The 22,053-nt window shown below is 39.8% G+C and overlaps 3 protein-coding genes across 3 annotated transcripts in view; 1 reads left to right on the top strand and 2 right to left on the bottom strand.

The window, feature by feature from the left end:
* LOC109957523 (uncharacterized protein KIAA1211) overlaps nucleotides 1–1,024 on the bottom strand; it is a 45,576-nt gene extending 44,552 nt beyond the window's left edge. The window contains exon 1 of the mRNA XM_020595459.1: nucleotides 889–1,024. Coding sequence (XP_020451115.1) covers nucleotides 889–953 — 65 coding nt within the window. The 5' untranslated portion in view covers nucleotides 954–1,024. The remainder of the gene's footprint in view (nucleotides 1–888) is intronic.
* A 2,198-nt stretch (nucleotides 1,025–3,222) lies between these two features.
* dcps (decapping enzyme, scavenger) lies at nucleotides 3,223–5,972 on the bottom strand. Its single transcript, XM_020595491.1, has 6 exons — nucleotides 5,551–5,972; nucleotides 5,074–5,224; nucleotides 4,825–4,970; nucleotides 4,620–4,733; nucleotides 3,983–4,093; nucleotides 3,223–3,761 (listed from the first exon to the last, which is right to left on the bottom strand). Exons 1-6 carry the CDS (start codon nucleotides 5,887–5,889, stop codon nucleotides 3,495–3,497), a joined length of 1,128 nt encoding a protein of 375 aa, XP_020451147.1. The 5' UTR covers nucleotides 5,890–5,972; the 3' UTR covers nucleotides 3,223–3,494.
* Nucleotides 5,973–6,288: 316 nt separating this feature from the next.
* On the top strand, nucleotides 6,289–18,452 carry ids (iduronate 2-sulfatase). Its single transcript, XM_020595564.1, has 13 exons — nucleotides 6,289–6,905; nucleotides 7,447–7,583; nucleotides 7,702–7,879; nucleotides 8,154–8,242; nucleotides 10,394–10,594; nucleotides 11,353–11,523; nucleotides 11,624–11,750; nucleotides 14,671–14,841; nucleotides 15,213–15,319; nucleotides 15,803–15,919; nucleotides 16,333–16,443; nucleotides 16,565–16,687; nucleotides 16,809–18,452. Exons 1-13 carry the CDS (start codon nucleotides 6,830–6,832, stop codon nucleotides 16,950–16,952), a joined length of 1,752 nt encoding a protein of 583 aa, XP_020451220.1. The 5' UTR covers nucleotides 6,289–6,829; the 3' UTR covers nucleotides 16,953–18,452.
* Nucleotides 18,453–22,053: the final 3,601 nt, after the last annotated feature.

A 22,053-nucleotide genomic window follows, 5' to 3' on the forward strand; every position in this document is an offset into this window, starting at 1 on the left:
ATTGAGCCTTCCACCCTCACACACTGACAGACAGCACGACTCTGTTCTGAGCCAGTCAGTGTCTATGTTCCCACACAGTGAAAAATTACTGTTTAATCTGGACCGCCCTTGACCTGCCTCCAGCAAACAGTGAGCTCACACAGTGCCTGTGTGTGTGTGCGTGTGTGTGATCTCACTGATGTGACAGCATTACAGAGAGAATGGTTGACCACTGAGAAAGGACAGAATAAGAATAAGACTTCACATTTAGACCTGTTGTTAAAAAAAAAAAGACATGCTAAGAGCAGCTATGGATTATAACACCAGGGTCCCATTGACACATTAGTCATAACTTGAAATGCACCTTACTGACCCTAATTCTTACTAAATAAATCATGATAGGTAAACTAACTGAGAACTGATTATACTGGGAACGAATCACGTGACAGAAAAACAATGTTTGTTTGAGAGTAGAGTTTATTACTTTTTAGGCAAAGTTTTGTTTCATGGTTAAAGACTTTCCTCAACTTTTTTTTTTTGCCCTGATGAAAACATGAACATTTGATAAAACTAATAAGCCTCAGTTCTTCACACACACTGCTGAAATAAAACGCCTACAAACTCACTGCCGGGCCTCATGGACTCTCAGAATAATTACAGCCAAAAACAAGCCACCATTTGCTCATCGACCCATTACAAACAGAAAACGATGTTTCTTTCCTCGGCTGCTTCGGTCATTGCATAAACCAGAGCAAATCACTACAGGACACTGTATCGACCACGTGTATCGATCACCAATCAAACATCCGAATTCCCCGCAGCAGCAGAAACTCACTTCGTGCTCCGTAACAGTTAAAGTCGCTGCCTGACAGAGACGAAGCTGATCGCGGACACGGCGGAGATACTCACCGTGTGTGATGGTTCTCAAACGGCCTCAGAGTGAAGTCATCCCTCAGAGCCTGAAGCCAAGACATCAGTGCTGTTCGTACACTTCTGATTGGATTATTTATTTCAGCTCTGCCGAGGTGTCCTCAGCTCCACGGTGCTGCGTTCAGAGGCGCCTCGGAATCTCCTGAAACTTAACTGATGTAGTTTCTGATGTACAACTCGCACTGTAAAACCACACTCTAGCCTGATATAGGCTAACATTTGGAGTTTAGCCACAAAACCTTACACTCATGAGTCCATCATTTGTGTTTATTAGCCAAAAACAAATCCATAAAATAAATCACATTCATTTTCAAAACTCCACTGATGCACTCACTGATGTCTTGTGGTTTTAAATAAATGTGCTTCTCCTCATAATGGCCATAATGCAGCTTGTAAACTTGGAACTGAGCCTATTTCCAGTTTGCAATTGACTAGTAGTTTAATCTTCAGCAGACCACGAAAAGGTTCTTTCCTGGACATAATGATCAATGAGGAATAGTTTATCATTTCATTCCACTATAAGTACTCCTGAGTTAATTGCTCTTCCCTTTCTAGTCTCCAGCTGGTTCAAAACACGGCTGCCCGTCTGCTGACAAGTACACATAAGCAAGATCACATTATCTCTATTCTGGCTTCTCTCCACTGGCTTCAAATCCGTTATAGAATCGATTTTAAGTTTCTGTTATTTGTTTTTGAGGCACTTAATGGATTGGCCCCTTCTTTCCTCAGTGAACTCCGGCACAAATCAGATAGATCCCTTAGGTCCCCAAGTCAGTTTCTTTTAGATGCACCATGGGCTAGACGCAAGCGCTGGTGTGGTAGCGTTTTTGCCGCAATGGCCCCAAAACTGTGGAACACTTCACCTGTTAATATTAGATCAGCAACGGATCTACCTGTCTTTAAGTCACTACTTAAAACGCTTTTTTTTTTTTTAGTTGGCTTCTTGTCTAAAGTTTTATTGTCTGTGTCTTAAACTTTTTGTTTTATTTTATTGTGGCTGATATAAAGTACTGTGGTCAACAAGTTGTTCCTAAAGTTAGAAATGGTCTTATACTTGTATAGCGCGTTTTCTACACATTGCAGCACACTCAAAACGGTTTCATACTATTTGGCCATTCACACTCACAAGCATTCACATCACCGGAGCAACTGGGGGTTCAGTGTCTTGCTCAAGGACACTTCGACATGTGGACTGGACAAGCCTGGAATCGAACCGGTTAGGAGACGACCTGCTCTACCTCCTGAGCCACAACCGCCCAGGATAAATACACTGTAATTTGATGTTTGTCCTGGTAATTGGTTTTCATTTTTACACTGAACCTTTGAACGCATTGTAAACCCAAAGCGCCGCCTGACTTTAGATAAGAAAATGATGTCCGCTGGCAGAAACATGCTTATTACCAAAGAAAGTCTGAACATCTTCAAGGTGTGAAAAACCAGGTTGTCTATGCAGCACTACTACTACTACCACCACCAACTACTTACAAAGCAACTCTGACCTCTGGCATTGTGGGTATCAGTCCAACAAAACAAGGTACCTCAGCTCCTCAAGAACGTAAACAGAGTTTAATTAAATATAATTATGTAGAAATTGGTAGTCTTGGGTTTACACAACCTGCCAAACTAAGGCACCTAACATACTATTTGCTCATTTTGTTAAGAAAAGGCAGAGACCTGAGCATAAAGTCCAGAGAATGCCTGTGTTCCTCTTTGCATTAAGACCCTTTCACAGTAAAATAAACAAATATAAGATGAATATTTCAGGATTAATGCTGCCATCTACTGCTGTAGCTGTGTGATAGTGAGTACTTCACTGCATCTTAAAATGATTTTAAGAAATTACTCGTCTTTCCTCAAGTCCATTGTCCACTGGTTTACTTGAGCATCATAAGAAAAAACTGTGTACAAGGTCAAAAACTGATGTCAAAATCTCTACTATAGAAAAAGGTCTATGTAAAAAAGTCTACTATAGATAAAGGTCACTGTATTGGAATACAGTGATTGTCCTACATTACACAGTTATAGCCTGTTCAGACATCTCAGAGGAGATCATCTCTGAAATATCAAGATGTCACCTGATTCAGCAAAATGCTTAGAACAAGATGACAACTTGGCCATTTTCACAGGCTCTAGAAACTCCTTCTAGCTACATCAGTTTATTAAATCCATCATTCCAAACTAAATCAATCTATAAGGACAGGTTGTGTAGAAAAAAATGACTTTAATTCAGTCAGCAAGTCAAACCATACAAAACACATGAAAACAGAAAGGGAGAGAAGAATCCTGTCCTCTCCTGTGTTCTCCACTGTTCTCATAATAAAAACAGGAATTATATGAAAATGATTATAAAAGCACCTTAATGAGAAGTCAGACTCAAACATGTACAAATGATTTATCCAAACGTGTTTCAAACATACATAAAATGTTGAGTAACTACTTGATGTGTGAAATACTCTTTCACAGAGAACAGATATGTAGCTATACAACTGATCTGCTATTTGTCAAGCAAGCAAAAAAAAAAAGAAAGTAAAAAGCTTGGATTTGGTTTGACAGTCTAAAAACACAGTGCATGTGAGTACAGTGTGCTACAATCTCCCTGCCTCCTTGAACTTGCTGAGCAGGCCATTGTCTGCTCTCAGTGGGAAGTACAGGGTACGGGTTTGGTAGTACTGGGGGTCAGACTGGAGGTTCTGGATGACGTCTGAGAGGAGGTGGGCGCGCTCCACATTGCACCCGGGTGCCTCATAGCCCAGCTTGGTGAAATGGACGTGGAGGTGGTAGTAGGATGGCTGGTAGTGCAGGTAGACTCTCAGTTTACTGGCTGGAAGGTTGTAGCGCTGCATGATGGCCTCCTAGATCATAATTACACTGATATTATCATCCTGTTTGTGTTATCGTTCAACAACCAGAGCTGTTTCCTATGAATCTTTCATTATGAAGAGTATAGATTATATAGTTCTAGGTTGGATGGGGAGGATGTTTATAATGATCACAGGTCACTTCAGTGGCACCGATGTTACTTTTCCTCCAACAAGACTCCTTCAGAAAAACCCTGGGATAATTGTAACCTCACCTTTCCTTTCTGGAAGATGTTATGCAGCAGCGGTAGATGTTCTGATGTCAAGTCTCTGAGACTCCCAATGTCTCTCTTATGTGCTATGGCGATCAGGTACAAATCATCTACCTGAAAGAGGAAGACCGATATTCTAGAACGGTGTGGTTCCCAGTTACTCTGCTCTGGCTCTTTCTCACTTTGTTTGTATTAGAGAGCTGCATTTAAAAGGTATAGTCAGCGATTCTTAGCCTCTGTGCAGATACAGTATCTTCCCGTACAGTATAGTTAAGAAGATAACTCTTAGCAGCACAGGGAAGAAGGATGCAGCTTGTGTCACCACAGAAATGTTGCCAAGTAAAAACCCTTTTGAAAATTATATCAACTGGAAGGGGAGGATATTCTTGTGGTGAAGATTTATGTTAACTACCCAGTCCTGATTACAGATGTGCAAAACTCAGGTTTTAAATCATGTTCTTTCTATAACTTGACTGCTGAGTCTGAGGTAAAGTTCACTCCTATATGAATAAAAAGGTGAGTCCTAAAAGTATAAAAAGTTGAGAACCACAAGGCCAAAGGAAACCAAATCTTGACGTGTGTCCGTGTCCTTCCTACAACTTCATGGTTTCTAATGTAGTCAGTATTCTTGGTCCCTCACCTGTTTTTGGTCCCACTTGAAATCAGGAAGGAGAACAAAGCCAACCTCTGTGTCTGGATCTTCATAAACTACCCTCTCAGCTTCTGCCTTCTTCTCCAGGATGTTGTAAACCCACTGAAGGGTGAAAGCAATGACAAAAACACAGGTAATGTTGCGCATTGAAAAGGGGGTACTGTACCAGAGGAGGTGATTTCAGGACACTGACCTGGATGCTGAAACTCTGCTCCCGAATGTATGGCAAAGTGATGGACTGATAGTCTTCCAATGTCTCCTCCACCAGGAAACTCTCCTGACGCTGGTATTTGTTTACATGCTTCTCTGTAGCTGGACACACCACTGTAGTCTTAAGCTCTGCAAAACAGACACAAGCATGCTATTTAACTTTCCTGCAGCAGGCCAAAGTGTCTGCTGGATTCACAAACTCTTCAGCTGGTTTGTGTCTTTTTGACTTCACCGTTGAGGTGAGGGGGAGCTTGGAGCCGATACGTGCTGTAGATGTCATTCCTCATCTCCAGCATCAGCCTGGAGCCACTGAAGATCTCAGTCAGGGTGTCTTGTCTGATGGGAGTCTTCTCCAGAATGACTACAGCCTCCTGATCAGCAAGCTGGTGGTGACATGTTCAACCGTTTTATTTAGCCACACGGTTCTCTCTAAGAATCTCCCCTAATACCTAACTAACTATAGACGTGTATGGCATCGCATAACAGAAGATTAAGTAATTCATTATTTTGAAATCGGCTACTTGACCGGATGTCAATTTTAAATGCCTCCAGCTACTGACACGGCTTTCAGTGAGATTAAGTATAAAAAGCTCCTCATTTAGCAGCAACAGCTCTCTTCCTCATTCAGCTCGAAAACCACGGATTTATATTTAGCGTTAGCAAACTACTTTTTAACGACAAAGTTAGGTTAACTAATTTAGTTAGATACCTTCCCATGGATAAAGATGTTTTTCTCCCGAGCAGAATCACTCAAAACGGCGGATATTTCGAAGCCAGACAAAACATTTTCCGATTCAGAATCCTTTCCAGCTTCTCCTCGACCATTTTCATTGTCAACTTTCGCCCGTTTGACTTTCGGAGATAATTCATCGGCTTCAACATGATCAATTTCACGTTTAGCTGCGGTGTCTGCCATGTTTAGCTGTGCAGTGCCTGTTGCTAAAGATCGTCTATTTTTGAAAAGACAGCTCACTCCAACAACCATATCAAATTCACTGAAGACTGATGTCACGCGCATGCACCCAACTTTCGAAACTCTCGAATACATTTCTGAAAAGCTATTTTAATTATAACATTTATGTTCCTCAGCATCAGACTCGAGCCATAGTAGTCAGTTTAATAACACTACCTGTAATTTGTCTTACGATTTAACAATGTTTACGATAGAAAATGTAATTACTGAAATATTGAGTTCTCCATCTCTCAGCTACAGCTGTGTTAATGTAGACAAAATGAGCCACACACTACGTTAATATATATTTATATAAAATACAATGCTATACTGTATATACTATAACTCAATTCAGTTGAGTTCAGCTCAATTCAAATGACTTATTGGCACGAAAGTTTTAATAAATAATATTGCCAAAGCATCAAAACATACTTTATAATTATTTAAATAATTAGACAATTCAAAAGAAATAGAGAAAGAAAAACTATGTACTTATTAAATGTACAGTATATCGTGTGTGTACTGTGTGTGTCTAGGTCATTCAGTTGTCCCGTCGGCTGTGGCATGTTGATATACTGTATATTGGGGAGCAAGATTTGCCCTGTCTTCCACTTCTAGGAAGATTTTTAGTTTGAGAGCTCATTTAGTTATTTGAAGCCTACAATTGAGTTTTTTATTTCAGTTATCTGTTCCCAAAATGGCAGACAGGCCTTGTACAGACACAAAACAGTGAACGTATAGCATATAGATGCCGTTCTCTTCTCTTATTCCCTTTATAAGTATTCCAAATGACTGACATATCATTTAACAAATATAATGTACGTTTGGGGGCGGGGCGATTGCTGAGTGGACCAGTGAGAACGCAGCAATGGAGTGACGCGATAATCAGGAAGGATTTTTTTTTTTTCCTCCCACCCTTCTCGATGTCAACAGTAGCATCGTGTTTGAGCCGATGGATAGTACCGTAGGGATGTGACGTTCACTCTTGTGTTAACTTTATTTGAAGGATATCGTGTCTTTGTAGTAACAGACCAAAATGTGTACGCCTTTCCGTGTATGTCTCCTGCTCCTGGGTCTTCACACACTGGCACTTGCTGTTTTTGGGAGACGAGGTAGTTTGTAGGAAATATTGACTACATAGGGAGAAAAGCTTGTCAGTGTTATTCAGTGTGGAAGTTACATATAGTTACATTCTAATACATTTCAGATTAGTTATCGTACAGACTTGAAGACTGGCAGTTTTTCTACACTAACATTAATCATATAAATTAGCTGACATTAGTGGATAATGAGTGCTCGTTTACTCACTGTAGCTAGAATTATCTGATTTAACTTAATTTAACTAAAAGAATGTGTTTTGTTGCTTTGCTTGCCTTGTGGGTTTATTGTGTTGAAACTGGGTTGAGTTATTGTCAAACCTGCTAGATTCTCACTTTTTTTCTGCAGTATTTGTTAACCAGTGTCACTACTTTTAATTTACTATGAACTGTTAAGCGTCTTTAACAGCATCTTGTTTTTATTATAGTTTTAATTTTCTAACCCAGCTGCTCTTGAGCTTTCCTTAGCAACAGTCTAGAAATTATGCCTGAATGTTGAGTATGTCCATTTAAAAGCAGTGAAGCTGTGAATAATTAACTGTTGGGTTGCTTTCAGAGACGAGAAATGTCCTTTTCATAATAGCAGATGATTTGCGGACATCACTGGGCTGTTATGGGGACTCTGTGGTAAAATCACCTAACATTGACCAGCTAGCATCCAAAAGTCAAGTTTTTCTCAATGCATATGCACAGGTCAGTTGGCGTTCTTTGTGTTTGCTTATTGTCAAAGCATTTAAGTATATTTGGATGTGAGACTAACTGGATTATGTAGCTTCATAGAAGTCTGTGACTGTTTATTTATCTCTCTTAGCAAGCTGTGTGTGCTCCCAGTCGTACGTCCATGTTAACTAGTCGCAGACCAGATACAACCAGGCTCTATGACTTCAACTCCTACTGGAGAGTACATTCAGGGAACTACACAACTCTCCCACAGTATTTTAAAGATAGGGGGTACTTCACCATGTCTGTGGGCAAAGTGTTTCATCCAGGTAAAATGAATAATATAAAAGTTAAATAAAAGTCAAAGTTGGGGGGATAATGCAAAAAAAAGTTCATGGTGTGTGTGATCTCTGGTGAACTGGTTACCACTGAAGCTGCAGTAAGAATTACAGATAAACACCTGGTTAATGATGAGCCTGAGGTGCATTTTTGAGAAGATACCCCTCTGTGTAAATTTGTTTAACTTAAAAAATGTGTGGACACTTTTTTTGTCTGTCCAATGTATAGTAGTAAATGTGGTTGTGTTGTATTTTCATTCTTTAGGAATTGCCTCTAACTACACTGATGACTACCCCTACAGCTGGTCCACCCCTGCCTACCACCCACCTTCATTTAGATACGAGAAGAAAAAGGTACAAACAGAATTTCTCTTACTGACCTTCAACATCTGCTGCGTATGCACACAAGAAGTTCATTTAGCTTGGAGTGATGCAGGTCTGCTAGGCTACCTAGTAAATGATGAGATTTTTTTGCATTTATTCATATAATTTCTAAATATTTTAGCATCAACACGTAAAAAAAAAGGTTCCATCCACAAATGTTCCATCCACTTTGAATGTAATGCTCATTAAATTCACAAGACAAATCTTAAAAACAGAATGCAGTATGACGGTTCTTTTCAGGCATGATTATGATTATGTTTTGTTTCCTGTTTGAAGGAAGCCAAATGACTTTGCTCTTAACATTTCCCAAATATTTCATAAATAGGATCCAGCTGGGCTTCTTAGGGGATCTGAAAATTGATAGTAGCCCCTTTTAACGGTCATAATAAAACTCTAGGACTACCATTAGGCTTCAGCTGTCATTATTTCCTATGGAGATGGAAATGATGCACTAAACTAAGCAATTGCACTAAATCTGCTAACGATTTCAACACTATTCTTGTTCACTGCAGACTTTTAGAAGTAAAGACATCCAGTCACATTACAGAGTTTTAACAGTTATGCATCATAAAAGGCTTTCCACGCATTCCTAATCTTTCTTAAATTGTCAGTCATTACAAAAAAAACATGAAAAATCCATCTTGGGGTGTAATAAAGTATTTATTAATTGGCAGTGTTTGCTTCAGGTATCTGAGGAAGCATGCCAACATTCCATCTATATACACAGAGGTTCCCCTCAGTTAATTAGTCAGAGCGTCACAGAAACCAAGACTACAATCATCTTGATAAAACACACCCATTTTCATGTTCAATGTGAAATCAGTTGGTGTTTGGTTTTTTTGCACGAACTAAACTCAAAACACAACAGAGTGCAACACTTACCTAGTAAAACAAAAACAACAGAGGGACCATGTGACCACATATGATCCTTAGTACTTTTTAAAACTAAAGTTTCCTTCATTGAACTTTATTGGCCACTGAACCTGTGCTTGATTAGCATGTGTCTCTGTTTTTTTTTCTCTGACATTAGAAAGATAATCTGCCAAATCAGTCTCTTTTTAAATCCAGATAACATAGGGGACTCCTTTCTGGGCTCAGCTGTTGCATTTGGAGACCTTTGGATTGGAGGGTGTCTCGGGGGGGCCAGAATTTAAGATGAATATAAAACTGCATGCTCTCTATTCACTGCTGATTATCAGTGGGTATCTGCCTCATTCTCCTCTACATGCTTTAGATATAAAACTGCATGCTCTCTATTCACTGCTGATTATCAGTGGGTATCTGCCTCATTCTCCTCTACATGCTTTAGATGGTGTTTTCCTGTGTACAGTATGTGCAAAATGTATCAGCAGAAAAAAAAAATCATGTTTCTCTTTCTGCCTCTCTCCCCAGTACTTTTAAATCTTACTGCAAAACATTAGCACAATGCTGTATTAGAAACAGTAAATAAGCATAAAAGATTTTCACTTTGCATGTGTGTATATTACCATGAAGAAAGCTACAGTATATAATACGATGTTTATAACAAATAGCATGAATGAATGAATATAATCAGACATTTATTAAATGAACAGTATAAGTCAGTTGACACTACTCTTTAAAGAGACTAACACAGATGTCTTACAAGAAAACTGTCCAATATCGACGTGAAAGAGGTAACTTGTAGGGATGAACCTAAAAAGAATTGTCAGTATGAATCTGCAGCTTGCTTCCTCTTTACGGAGCATTATACCACGTGTCAGTACATTGTTTATGTGTTCAATGGTAAACGTACTGTATTGGTTCACTCTCGCTGCTCTTATAGTGTCCATAGACACCAAGCAGCTGTTTTCATCAGTAAAGCTCTGCACAACCATTGTGCACTACATACTCAGCACCAGACAGCTGACAGACGATGTTGGCAGCTAACTGAGAACATACTTGATCATTTTTCTGCTAACAAGTCAAATATATTTCTGTCATAAGAGCTAACAGTAAACGGTGAACTTCTTCTTCTGAACACAACAGTGAATGATAATGTATATATGTGCAACAGTTTATAAACAAATTTTCTGAAGTGTAGATCTTACCAGGAAGTGTGCATAAACTTGACTTTCAATATTTTGTGTGAAAACCTTACAGGTGTGTAAAGGAGAGGATGGTAAACTCCACGCTAACTTATTGTGTGCAGTGGATGTGGCAGAACAGCCCGGGGGAACCCTCCCTGATCTGGAAAGCACAGACAAGGCAGTACAGTTACTGAAGAGTCGTGCCAACAAAGATGATCCTTTCTTCTTAGCTGTGGGCTTTCACAAACCACACATACCCTTCAGGATACCACAGGTACATGATTTCATATTAACACCTGTGGAGCCTGTGTGCGCTGCCTGAGATGTAACATACCTGTATATAATGTTTCAGTAATAGTTAACACAGCAGGTTGCTCTCTCTGGCTTCAGTAACATGGATGTGACTAGTTTGGCCTCAGGAGGCTGTTCTAGATGCAACAACAGCAAAAGCTCCATCACGTAAATTTTTTCAGTCTAAGAACTTGGAAGAGCCACAAGTCTCTGCCGTGGAGATGAGGCTTCTTGCAGTGGTCAAAGGGAGAACTGCTTTTAGTTTCCTGACTGTGATGTCACAGCCCTACATGTCAATCAGCCCTTTAACTAACACGAAGCTGGTTGGGGAAAGCTAAATGGGAGGGACTGTGTGATCTAGTTTTTGTTTTTGTAAAAGGCCTCACTGCAGAGTTGTGAACCACTGGAGATTTGCTGAGGGAGATTAACAAAGGGGTTAGGTAGTCAGATCTGTAGTTTGCTGGGGCAGTCCAAATGTTACTGGTTTGAAAAAGCAGGACTGAACCAGAGATTTCACACAGTGCTCAGTGTTCAAGTTGGGATCAGAAATTATGCCACAATGTTTTTTTAGATTGGGTTCAACATTTTTGGAAAAGTGGGCCAACTGAGTCATTTGCATAACAGTATCTGGGCCAATGGAAAACAGCTTCATCATAATGCAGATCCACCTGTTACTTTATATAGTTTTGTACCTGTACCCACTCTTAATTTTAACTAAAGGCTGCTGCTGGTATATTACAGGAGTACCTGAGCTTATATCCCATAGAACAAATGACCCTGGCCCCTGACCCTGATGTCCCCAAACGCCTTCCACCAGTGGCCTACAACCCATGGGTGGACGTGAGGAAGAGGGACGATGTCCAAAAATTAAACATTAGCTTCCCTTATGGGCCAGTACCTGAAGACTTCCAGGTATGAACTGGCTGCTTTCAACACTTGTTAATCATGCATAATATGTTTTTCCTTGTCTATAATCGATTTAACAGTAGTGTTGTGTGTCATTGTCTCCCAGCTGCGAATCCGTCAGTACTACTATGCTGCTGTCTCTTATATGGATGCTCAGGTTGGGCGGCTGGTCAGTGCTCTTGATGACCTGGGGCTGACTAACACCACTGTGGTGGTGTTCACCTCTGATCATGGTTAGTGGCCACATGCTTCACATAAACTGCCTGGGGATGGCATAAATGCTGGTGTCTAATTAAAACACTGACTCGATTGCTTACCTTTGTACAATTTAATGAGTACCCCAGATGCATTATTTGAGGAAGTTAAGTGTATTAATGAGCTTTTTTAAATAAATATTTTTGGGGTACTTGCCTTTTACCACCAGATGGCAGTGTTGTAACAGCACAATGCACCATTACTGCCTTCCACGTTTTCCCTGTATTCTAAAAACACAGCCCTTTCTCAGCACCTCCTCTTTTTTTCAAAAACTTTGTGACTTGGAAACTCAATTTCCTTTAATGTCTCCTTCAGGGGAGGGTGCTGGAGTGAATCTTCTCTGTGACTGTTTGATTTATACCCAGTAAAGCCCAATCAGCTGCAATAATTTTCAAACCTGAGTGGCAAAAACATCAGTAAAATGGACTGTCAAATAGGCCACAGTATTTCTGTATTTAAAATGTTATTTGTATGATATCCAGATGTTTGAGAAAGAATTCAAACCTCTTCATTTGAAGTGCACTTTACTGTGGTTTTAATTTAATTTATAATGGATACAAGTGTCATTTTTTCCAATAAATTCACACTCAATAACTCATAAAGACAAAGTGAAAAGTTATTTTTAAATTTTATTTTTATTTTTTTTGGCAAATCTATTAAAAATGAAAACTGAAAGTTCTCATTTACAAAGGTACACAGACCCTTTGCTGTGACTCTCGACCAATGTGGTTAGGTGGTTCATGTTTACTCGAATCTTCCTTGAGCTGTGTCTAGAACTTGATTTGACTTGGCAAACTCAATTGAGTTGGACATAGTTTAGAAAGGCACACAATAAAGTATGTAAAGTCCCAGAATTCACACTGCACGCCAGGGCAAAAACCAAACCATGAAGTCCCAAGAACCCTCTGTAGGCCTCTGTGATAAATCCATATAGTCAGGCATAGACCAGGGTAAAGCTAAGCTTCAGAAGTCCTCTGCAGAGATGTGAGCACCGACTCTAAGGCCAACCATCTCAGCAGGGCTCTGGCACTCAGGATTTTATGGTAGAGTGACATGCCACTTTGAATAAAAGACCTGCTTGGAGTTTGCAAAGTATCATTTAAAGGGCTTGAATCAGAATCGGCTTTACTGGCCAGGTGTGTTGAACACAGGAGGGATTTGACTCCAGTACAGTGGCTCTCAATGTGTATGTACAATGTTTTTCAATAAGGCAGTGAGAAAACAAGATAAGACTGATCAAACAAGAAAAGAAAAATAATGTGTAAAGAAGAAAAAAGGAATGTGCATTAGGAAAAATAAAGTACTTATAAAATATATGTTCATATACCCACAGTTTACATGGAGGTTTTAAGCTAAATATATACAAAGATACTGTACATCCTTTTCACAGATCTTCAGGGGGGCTGGGGGGGGAAGGGATATGATTGCTTGGGGAGCAGCTGCTGAGTCTGTGGTGAGGTGGGTGAGGGGTGTGGAGTTGTGCTTCTCAAACCTACAGTAAAACACATTCAGGTCATCTGCCATTTGATGGTCTTCCACAGCGGGGCGGGGTTCCTGTAGCTAGTGATGTTTTTCAGGCTTCTCCACACAGATGAGGGGTTGTTGGCTGAAGACTGGTTTTTACAGCTTTTCAGAGTAGCTCCTCTTTGCTACTTCGATCTCCCTTCTCAATCTGTACCTGGCCTGCCTGTACAGGATCCTGTCCCCACTTCTGTAGGCCTCCTCTTTGGTACAACAAATCTGCTCGAGTCTTACTCTGAACCAGGCCTTGCTTTTGTTATATGTACAGAAGGTCTTGGTGTGCGCACACACGTCCTCACAAAAAGCTGATGTAAGATGTCACAGTGTCAGTGAGTTCAACCAGGTCTGTAGACGCGGCTTCAAATACACTCCAATCTGTGCAGTCAAAGCAGGCCTGTAGCTCTGACTTTGCCTTCTTCGTCACTGTTTTGACTACAGGCTTCACAGCTTTTACACTTCGCCTATAGATCGGCATAAGATGGACCATGCAGTGTTTAGAGAGTCTGAGGGCTGCGCGGGGGACAGAACGATAGGCGTCTTTTATTGTGTAGCAGTGGTCCAGTGTGTTTTTGTCCCTGGTGGGACAACCGACGTGCTGTCTGTATTTGGGCAGCATGTGGGTGAGATTCGCTTTGTTAAAATCCCCTAGAACAATGAGTGGAGAGTCAGGATGTTTCAGTTCCACACCAGTTATCTGATTTGGCCAGTTGCAGTAGTGTCCTAGCATGGGTCTGCATTCCAACCAGAATAAATGACAAAAACTCTCTCGGAGAGTAAAATGGTTTGCAGTTGCAAGTTTTTTCTAACACTGTGACATCTTTACACCAACCTTCGTTTATGTAGAAGCAGATTCCGCCTCCTCTTGTTTTCCCGGATTACTCCATTATGCAATCTATTTTGTATACCTGGAAGCCTGGTACTTGTATTGCATTGTTTGAAATGGAGTCGCTGAGCCAAGTGTCCGTGAAGCATTGAGCAGCAGAGTGTGAGAAGTCAGTTAGTCCGGTTCATGAGAAGGAGTGAGGAGTTGATAAATGTGAAGAAAAAGATTCTTTGGTCTGATGAGATAAAAAATGTAAGACTTTGAGCAAAACTGTGGACACTATGTTTATCACCGGGCTAATACCATCCCCACGGTGAAGCATGGTGGTGGCTGGAGTGGCTTCAGGACAAGTCTCTGACTGTCCTTGAGTTCTCAGCTCAAGCACAGACTTAAACTCCACAGAACATTGGTGGAGAGACCTGATGACAGTTCACAACTTGCCATCCAGTCTGACGGAGCTTGAGCTATTCTGTCAGGGAGAATGGGATAACCTACTCAAACGACTGTAGACTGATGCATCCTGTTCTTTTCTCTTTTTCTCATTCTTGTTGCAGGTTGGTCATTAGGAGAACACGGTGACTGGGCTAAGTACTCGAATTTTGATGTGACAACACGTGTCCCTCTCATCTTCTACGTTCCTGGTCTCACCGCGCAGTATGATTGGCTGGGAGAGTCTACTTTCCCCTTTATTGATGTCTTAACCCAGTCAGAGTACCACTTTAAGTGTAAGGCCCTTTCACTGACGGCAAATAAAATTTGTATCGATAATATGAAACATTAAATCACAAAAGGAAACAATTTTGATTTAAGTGTTCAGATTTAACATGCTCATATAAACCTTGATAAAACATTTATGACTATGCCAACCTGACTTTCATAGGGTCTTTGATATGCATGGGGAAACGCAAAAGTGTTTGGACGGGGATACACTTTGAAATTTTGCCTCCAGACAGTTTTTTTTTCGCTCAGATGCAAATGGTGCAATGATGATGAAATTTAAGTGCAGAGTGTCCAGTAATATTTAGTGGATATCTAGACTATTTATCTCTCAATGGCCTGATAAAACTTTACCAGTCTGACCTCTCTTCTTTTGCAGATGACACTGTCAGAAGACAGTTAGTGGAGCTGGTGGATGTTTTTCCTACAGTCTCCCACATGGCAGGTCTCAGAGCACCTAAACCTTGTGCTGACGTTTCTTTCCAGGTATTGAGATAAAAGTGAATTCATTATTAAAAAATTTGTAGTTGACAGAAAAAGAGTCATGATTGCTGCCTGATTTTGACTCCACCATCATGGTAAAGTTTTCTTTGCATTGTTTATTAGTGGCAGAGCTGCAAGGATAACGTTGTTGGTCACTGTAGACTGAAATATCTCAACTGTTCAATGAATTGTCATGACATTTATATAAAGTTCAAAGTGTTTATTTGTCATATGCACGGTTAGGAAACGTGTTTCCCTGTACAATGAAATTATTACTTTAGTCTTTAGTCTGAATGTCTTTAGTCTTACTAAAGACATTCATGGTGCCCAGAGGAGGAATCCTACTAACTTGGGACATGCCCAGAGCTTTCCTGTTCTACCACCACAATGCTGACATTTCTAGTTTTGAGTAAAAACTGACATAAATGTGATCTAATTGACTGTGGCATTTATTTCCCTTTGTCCCCTCTGTTTTCCTGCTTTCAGGAGGAGCTGTGTACTGAAGGACACAATCTTGCCTACACCTTCCAACATGTAGAAACAGGAAAAAATGAGGAGGCAGTATCTTTCAGCCAGTACCCTCGACCTGCAGATACACCACAGGTACCAGCGATGGACTGTTTAGAAAAGCAAATGTAAATGTTCATGAGTTGGTTAAAGGTGAAATTTATTATAGTTTTTGTACCGATCAGGAGTTGCAAGCAACATGTCTTTAATACAACAATGTCACACTGTTGCTTTTAATAAGCTGATCATAAAGTTAATTTAAAATGTCAAAATAAGGGAAGGTCTTGAAAACTGAGCAGATGTAGAGCAAGCACTTACACGAACTTTGAATCAGTGCTGCACCTGCTACAGCTTAATCTCTGTAAGTAGTAGCTTGGCCGGCCGACATTAGCTCATCAGCTGGCTTGCAGAATGAGTTGACAGCTGCAGATGTGACAGCACCACAGACAGCTTTCTACAGTATTTTGATCACTTTCAGATCCATTTAAAGTTGAATGTTCTTCTGTTAGATGAACTCTGACCTCCCTGACCTTAAAGACATAAAGGTCATGGGTTACTCCGTACGCTCCTGGGATTATAGATACACTCTCTGGCTGGGCTTCAACCCTAAAACGTTTCAGGTAGGTGTGTCTCATACCTGCACTGTGAAAGTAGAGAGTTCTGCAAGATGGATCCATTCATGTTGTTTGCACGTGTTACAGTATAATTGGCTATCGTCCGTCCGTCTGTCTCTTCATAAAGGTAAATGTATCCGATGTCCATGCTGGAGAGTTGTACGTGTTGGCAGATGACCCTACTGAAGACAACAATGTCTATAGTGACTTTGACCACAGTGTGATGAAGAATATGGCCAGCCTTCCTCCTGTAAGTTATGTTTTTTAGCAACATACTTAGAGTATCTATACTTGTAATTATTGTATTATCTTCTTGATCTATCTCAAATTTTCTTCCAGTTCATTAATTTGCTTGTTTACTTTGTGTCCAGACTGTGAGTCTGCAGATGAGAATGAAGCTGCAGCTCCTGTACCTCACAGCAGGGATGAAAACGAGCACAAGAAAGAAGATGACAAGAATAAATTACAGCAGATGGTCAGATCGGGACAAGTGCAAAGGGAACGTGGATGGATGAAAAACTGTTTAGAAATGGAGAAAGTCTCAAATATTTCTTATCATATAATTCATGGTATCTTTATTAATTTTTCAAGCTCAGATATCTTCAGGCTGTTGTTTCTTACTAAAAATGCTTTGGCAGACATGGTTCAAAGACATTTGCTAAATTAATGAAAATGCACTTTATCAAATTAGCTTTTTTCAAGAGTGAATTTTAAATATGAAGCTTGAGCCAGGAGCTAGTTAGCTTAGCTTAGCATAACAACTAGAAGCCGGGGGAAACGGCTGGCATAACTCTGTTCAAAGTTACCAGCACCCTTGTACAATAGATTACTAATGAAAATATTTTATCTTGTTGGTTTAATGTGTGCACAAACAGAAAATGGACATGTTTGGTTTCTAAGAAACTATATATAACTCCCTGAAACATCACAACTTGTTGAGTAGCTGAACCATTTTTTCAGACAACTTTACAAAACAAACATTTGCATGCATGAATCTTGATGACAGCTCTGATCGGCTGTGACTTCACTGCCTGCTCTGTGAGAATCATGACATCCCATTTTACAAGCTCCTTATTTGTAGAAAAGTTTTTGAAGGAAAACTGGGGAAGCCGTAAGAATTAGCTCTTTTGATTAACAGTGACACCACTTTCTCTTTTTGGAGCAAGTGCTTCTTGTTGTACTATTGATTATCCAGTCAGCCTCAGGTGGGGTCTCTGCTTTGAACTGCAACAAGGCAGTTGTTCAGTTTTGCAGTGTGGTGTTAAACAGTAAGACATTTCTATTTGCGCTCAGTGTCACTTGCTGCTATTTGCTTCCATCACTGTAAACTGTGAATTCAGATCAATTTGTAGACCTGGAACAAAGTGAGTAAAAGCCACCCATAATATTTCAATGCAAATGAAACTGTGTTTTACTGCTGCTCCAGTACGTGAACATTTTGTGCCATGGTAATTTAGAGGAAAGCAATCTCAGTTTGAATTTCAGGTCCAACAATGAATCCAGAGGATCTGGTCTGTCAACTTTTATTGGAGGCTGCACTGGCTTCATGTTAATAGGGTACATAGGAAACATAATCCGTGGAGTTCTATTGCACGTCAGGAAATTGAAGATAGAATTGAATTGTCATTTTATATGTTCTCTCTCTCATCAAATGATTGTTCAGAGAACTGTCCCCCCTCCCCTTTTGACATCATTGCATTAGTGACGGTTTCTAATTCTTGCAGTCTTATGTCCTATAACATATTTAACATGTCTGGAAAAATGGGTGTGATCAGTATCAATAAACTGACTGTACATGTAGATACAGACAATGGAAAAATGAGCTTATCTTTGAGTTTGTTTCAGCAGAGCATCCTCATGCTTGAGCTCCAGGTTTCTGATGGGAAAATAAAAAAATAAATGCAGTAGAAATCATTCGGATTTCAAGCTTGGTAACGACACATTGTTAATACACTTAAGTTTGGTTCAACTGCTTTGTAAAAATAAAACCTTTTTGCTTAATGCAAGCAGCAAAAGTTGACTTTGTGCTTTTTGTTTTGTCACTTCAAATCACAGCCTCCTCCAGCATGTTAGTGTCCTGCAGAAACACTGCACACTTTGCTGCCTGTCCACGCACCCCTTTGCTCTTATAATGCATTTTGTGCACGCCCACAGCAGAGTAGTTGGGGAGCTCTTCAGGGACCTTGCCAGTCTATTTGGTGTTTTCTCTCCTACCTCCCTCTGTCGTTTCTCTCCTCTGAAGCAGAGAAGGCTCTCTGGCACTGGAGAAATTTGGACCAGACTGAACCTCCACTAATTTGTTCATGATTCCACAGAGTCAATCTGTCCAGGAAATACAACCGGTTAAAAGCCTTGTAATTGCATTTTGAAATAGTATGAATTCAGTCTCATGCCTTTTTCAATTTTCGGGCAATCATGCAGAACCATGTGTGGAACTCAGCTTGAAGTCTGGATGCTATAAATGAAAAGTCAAAATTTTCCCAAAGACTAAAGAAGCACTTGTCTTCTTTCTCCTGCTAGCTTCACCTGTTATAATAATTTCTTCTCCCTTTTTCATTCCATATTCTATCCCTCCCTGTCCTTTCAACACACTAAACTCAGAACTGACTTGTAGGTTGCAGTTGTACATTTCTTTATGTAGTGTCTATATTTCTCATATTTATTTATTTATACAGTGTTCCTCACATGTGTAAAATATGTAATTCTGACTGTCCATACTATAAATTTATTGTGCCGATTTATTCTGTACACACAGCTGTTGCACATCTGTCCATCCTGGAAGTGGGATTGATCTTCTGAGGTTGCTCCCCCCGACCTGGGGGAGATTTGCCTTATCCAATTTGAGGGTCTAAGGAAAGAGGGTGTTGTATGCAGTATAGATTGTAAAACCCCTTGAGGCATTTTTGTGATTTAAGGCTATAAAAATTGACTAGGCTTTACAAAACATAAGGATGGAAGCAGCATCAGATTTTGTTGAGCAGTGCAGTTTTGGACTTCTAGTGCCAAGGTATTACAAGAAATGCATTTACTTGCAGGTGGTTCCCAGCACAGACATACAGTATGTATGTGCCAACTAAGGCAGAAAGAAGATGTTGCTAACAAATATATAATCAGACAAACCAAATATTCACATCTTTTGGCTCTGTTTTTGGTATTAACCAACTGGTCTCTAACTTTGTCTCCTGTTTACTGCTGGGTGGGAAGTGTACAGTGTGTTTTTGTTTTATTTGAACTGAAACAAAATAGGTGGGCCATGGAACCAAAACAATGGGCCGAAGGACACTAAAACTCAGAAGCAGAAGGAAGGAAAAGAAGAGTCAAGTTATATCAATTTGTGGGTTTACTACAGCAAGGGACCCCTTTAATATTACACATTACACTCATGTCATAAAAATATTGATCAGTAAGAAAAATAACTACATTTAGTGTCACCACCATTTTGGAGGTTGATGCCTCACCCATGGGCAGCTCACCAGCCCTCCTCCAGTCTGGCTTTCATGTTTATATTTTGAGTCTGAGTCAGCGCAGCTGTAACCACTCTGCTCTGCCTGTTTACATGTCAGCCCTGATTTCTGCCTCAGTGGTTTTATCAGATCAATATTTATCATCACAAGCAGTGATCTCTGACCGCGATCAAATTGATCTAATGGCAATTACATTACTGTTTACCTGCTGTTTTCCCCCCACTGTTTCTCTGCTGCCATCTTTTCTTTCTCTCACTCCATCCTACCTGCTCCTCTCTCCAATCCACTCTCTCGCTGTGTTGCTCTCATCGTCCATCATTATGTTTCATACACTGGTAACCGCATTACCGCTATAGGCTCATATTCTGGCAGGTCACACTGCCTTTCTGTTTACGTTGGTGATAAACACAATTACATTAGAGAGAGGGGGAGAGTGTGTTTGTGTGTAAAAACAGTTTAGTTCAATGGCATCATGATGGGTTTGTATCAAGGCTGTGTGTGTGTGTGTGTGTATGAGTGTGTGTAAATAATTCCAGGAATTGTATAGCAACTGTACTGCACTCTGCCTCCCAAGGACTTGAAAAAGTGGTTTAGAGTATATTCTCAGAGGAGCCGTTTTTCACCAGAACTGCTCCCATAACACCCAGATTAATTTGGTACAAGCTTTTGTCTTTATTATTTATGTTGTTTTATTTATTTTGAGTCTACTAAGCCGTTTACAGTTTGTCTGGTCAATTGTACATTGTAGAGAAAAAGTAGGGAAGTTACAAAATGCCATAACTGGCATCTCCACTTTTATAGTCACAATGGTTTTTCCCCAGTAATGGGCTGAGGTTATAGAGAAGATCATTCTCTGCATTTATGTGTGAATATAATTGGACCATTAATGGCCATTGTGACCTATACCACAATGTCACAGCTGAAAAATATAGAAAAATGACATGTAGGGCTTTAAACAATCAGTGCACCCAGAAGATTAGTCCACAGACTTAAAGTGTACTGAAGATAAAAATATACAGTAACTTTAACATGAGCTAAAATTGATTATATTTAAACTTGAATAGCAAATCTATATTTATTAATAATAATAATAATATATTTAAATCTATATTAATTAGCCAATATTGTAGCTTAGATAACACTGTCAACAATAAGAAGTTACAGTACAACTGTCAGTGCTGCAGTAAACAGATCTGGGCTTTCGGCGTGTTTTAATTAGTTGAACCCATTCATTTCAGTGGACGACGGACCCTGAGATATTAGTGTAACACTTGACAAGTGTTTAGACAAGGAATTATTAATCTCTAATTAAGGGCCAACAAGCTGGAATAGGTTCGGCTACTGGAGCAATGTGTGGTGTTCAAATGAATCTCACAAACCATATGTTTGAACACTTTCTTACTGTATCTGAATGTGTGCACATATACAAAACAATTTAGATAACTAAAATAATGAAAAATATGGAAAATGAATAAACCAAAATAACAAAAGCTTAACCGTGTTGTCTTTTTTCTCTTCACAGATCAATATCAAAAAACTAAGTAATCCCTCCTCCTTGTGAGGAACAAGTAAATCTTGAATAATGGTTTACTTAGGATACGTTCCCTTTTTATGTCTGCAATATCATAGGGTGCACCCAATCTAAATCTGTTATCCAATGTGGAGTGGAATCCAATTGGATAATTTTCAAATCCAAATCCTTTTCGAATCAATCAACCATACAAGAATCCAAAGTTTACAATACTGGTAACGCCATAATAACATTGTCTCTTCAGTGCATATACAGTTTTATCAGTACTAAAGTAGTTCAGTCCAAGGAAACAATAAAAGTCAAATCAACACTCCAGAAGTCCAAATAAGTCCAGTCTCTGTATGATGATGAAAAAGTATACTGCACCAGAAGGCGTATTTGAATCCTTTGTCCAATAGTGATGGGAAGTCCGGCTCTTTTCACAGATTTGGCTCTTTTGGCTCGGCTCTCTTAAAAGAGCCGGCTCTTGTGGCTCCCAAGCGGCTCTTAATTTATTATCACTCTGCGCCTTATATTTCAGCCTAATTTAGCAATTATAAATGGTTTGTGTGTTTCTAAGCATTTGTTTATTCGGTGTTTTCATAAAAGCCTTATTTTTATCCAGTTTTCTATTTCAAAAAA

This window comes from Monopterus albus, unplaced genomic scaffold, assembly GCF_001952655.1.
Source record: "Monopterus albus unplaced genomic scaffold, M_albus_1.0 scaffold27.1, whole genome shotgun sequence".
Taxonomy (NCBI): domain Eukaryota; kingdom Metazoa; phylum Chordata; class Actinopteri; order Synbranchiformes; family Synbranchidae; genus Monopterus; species Monopterus albus.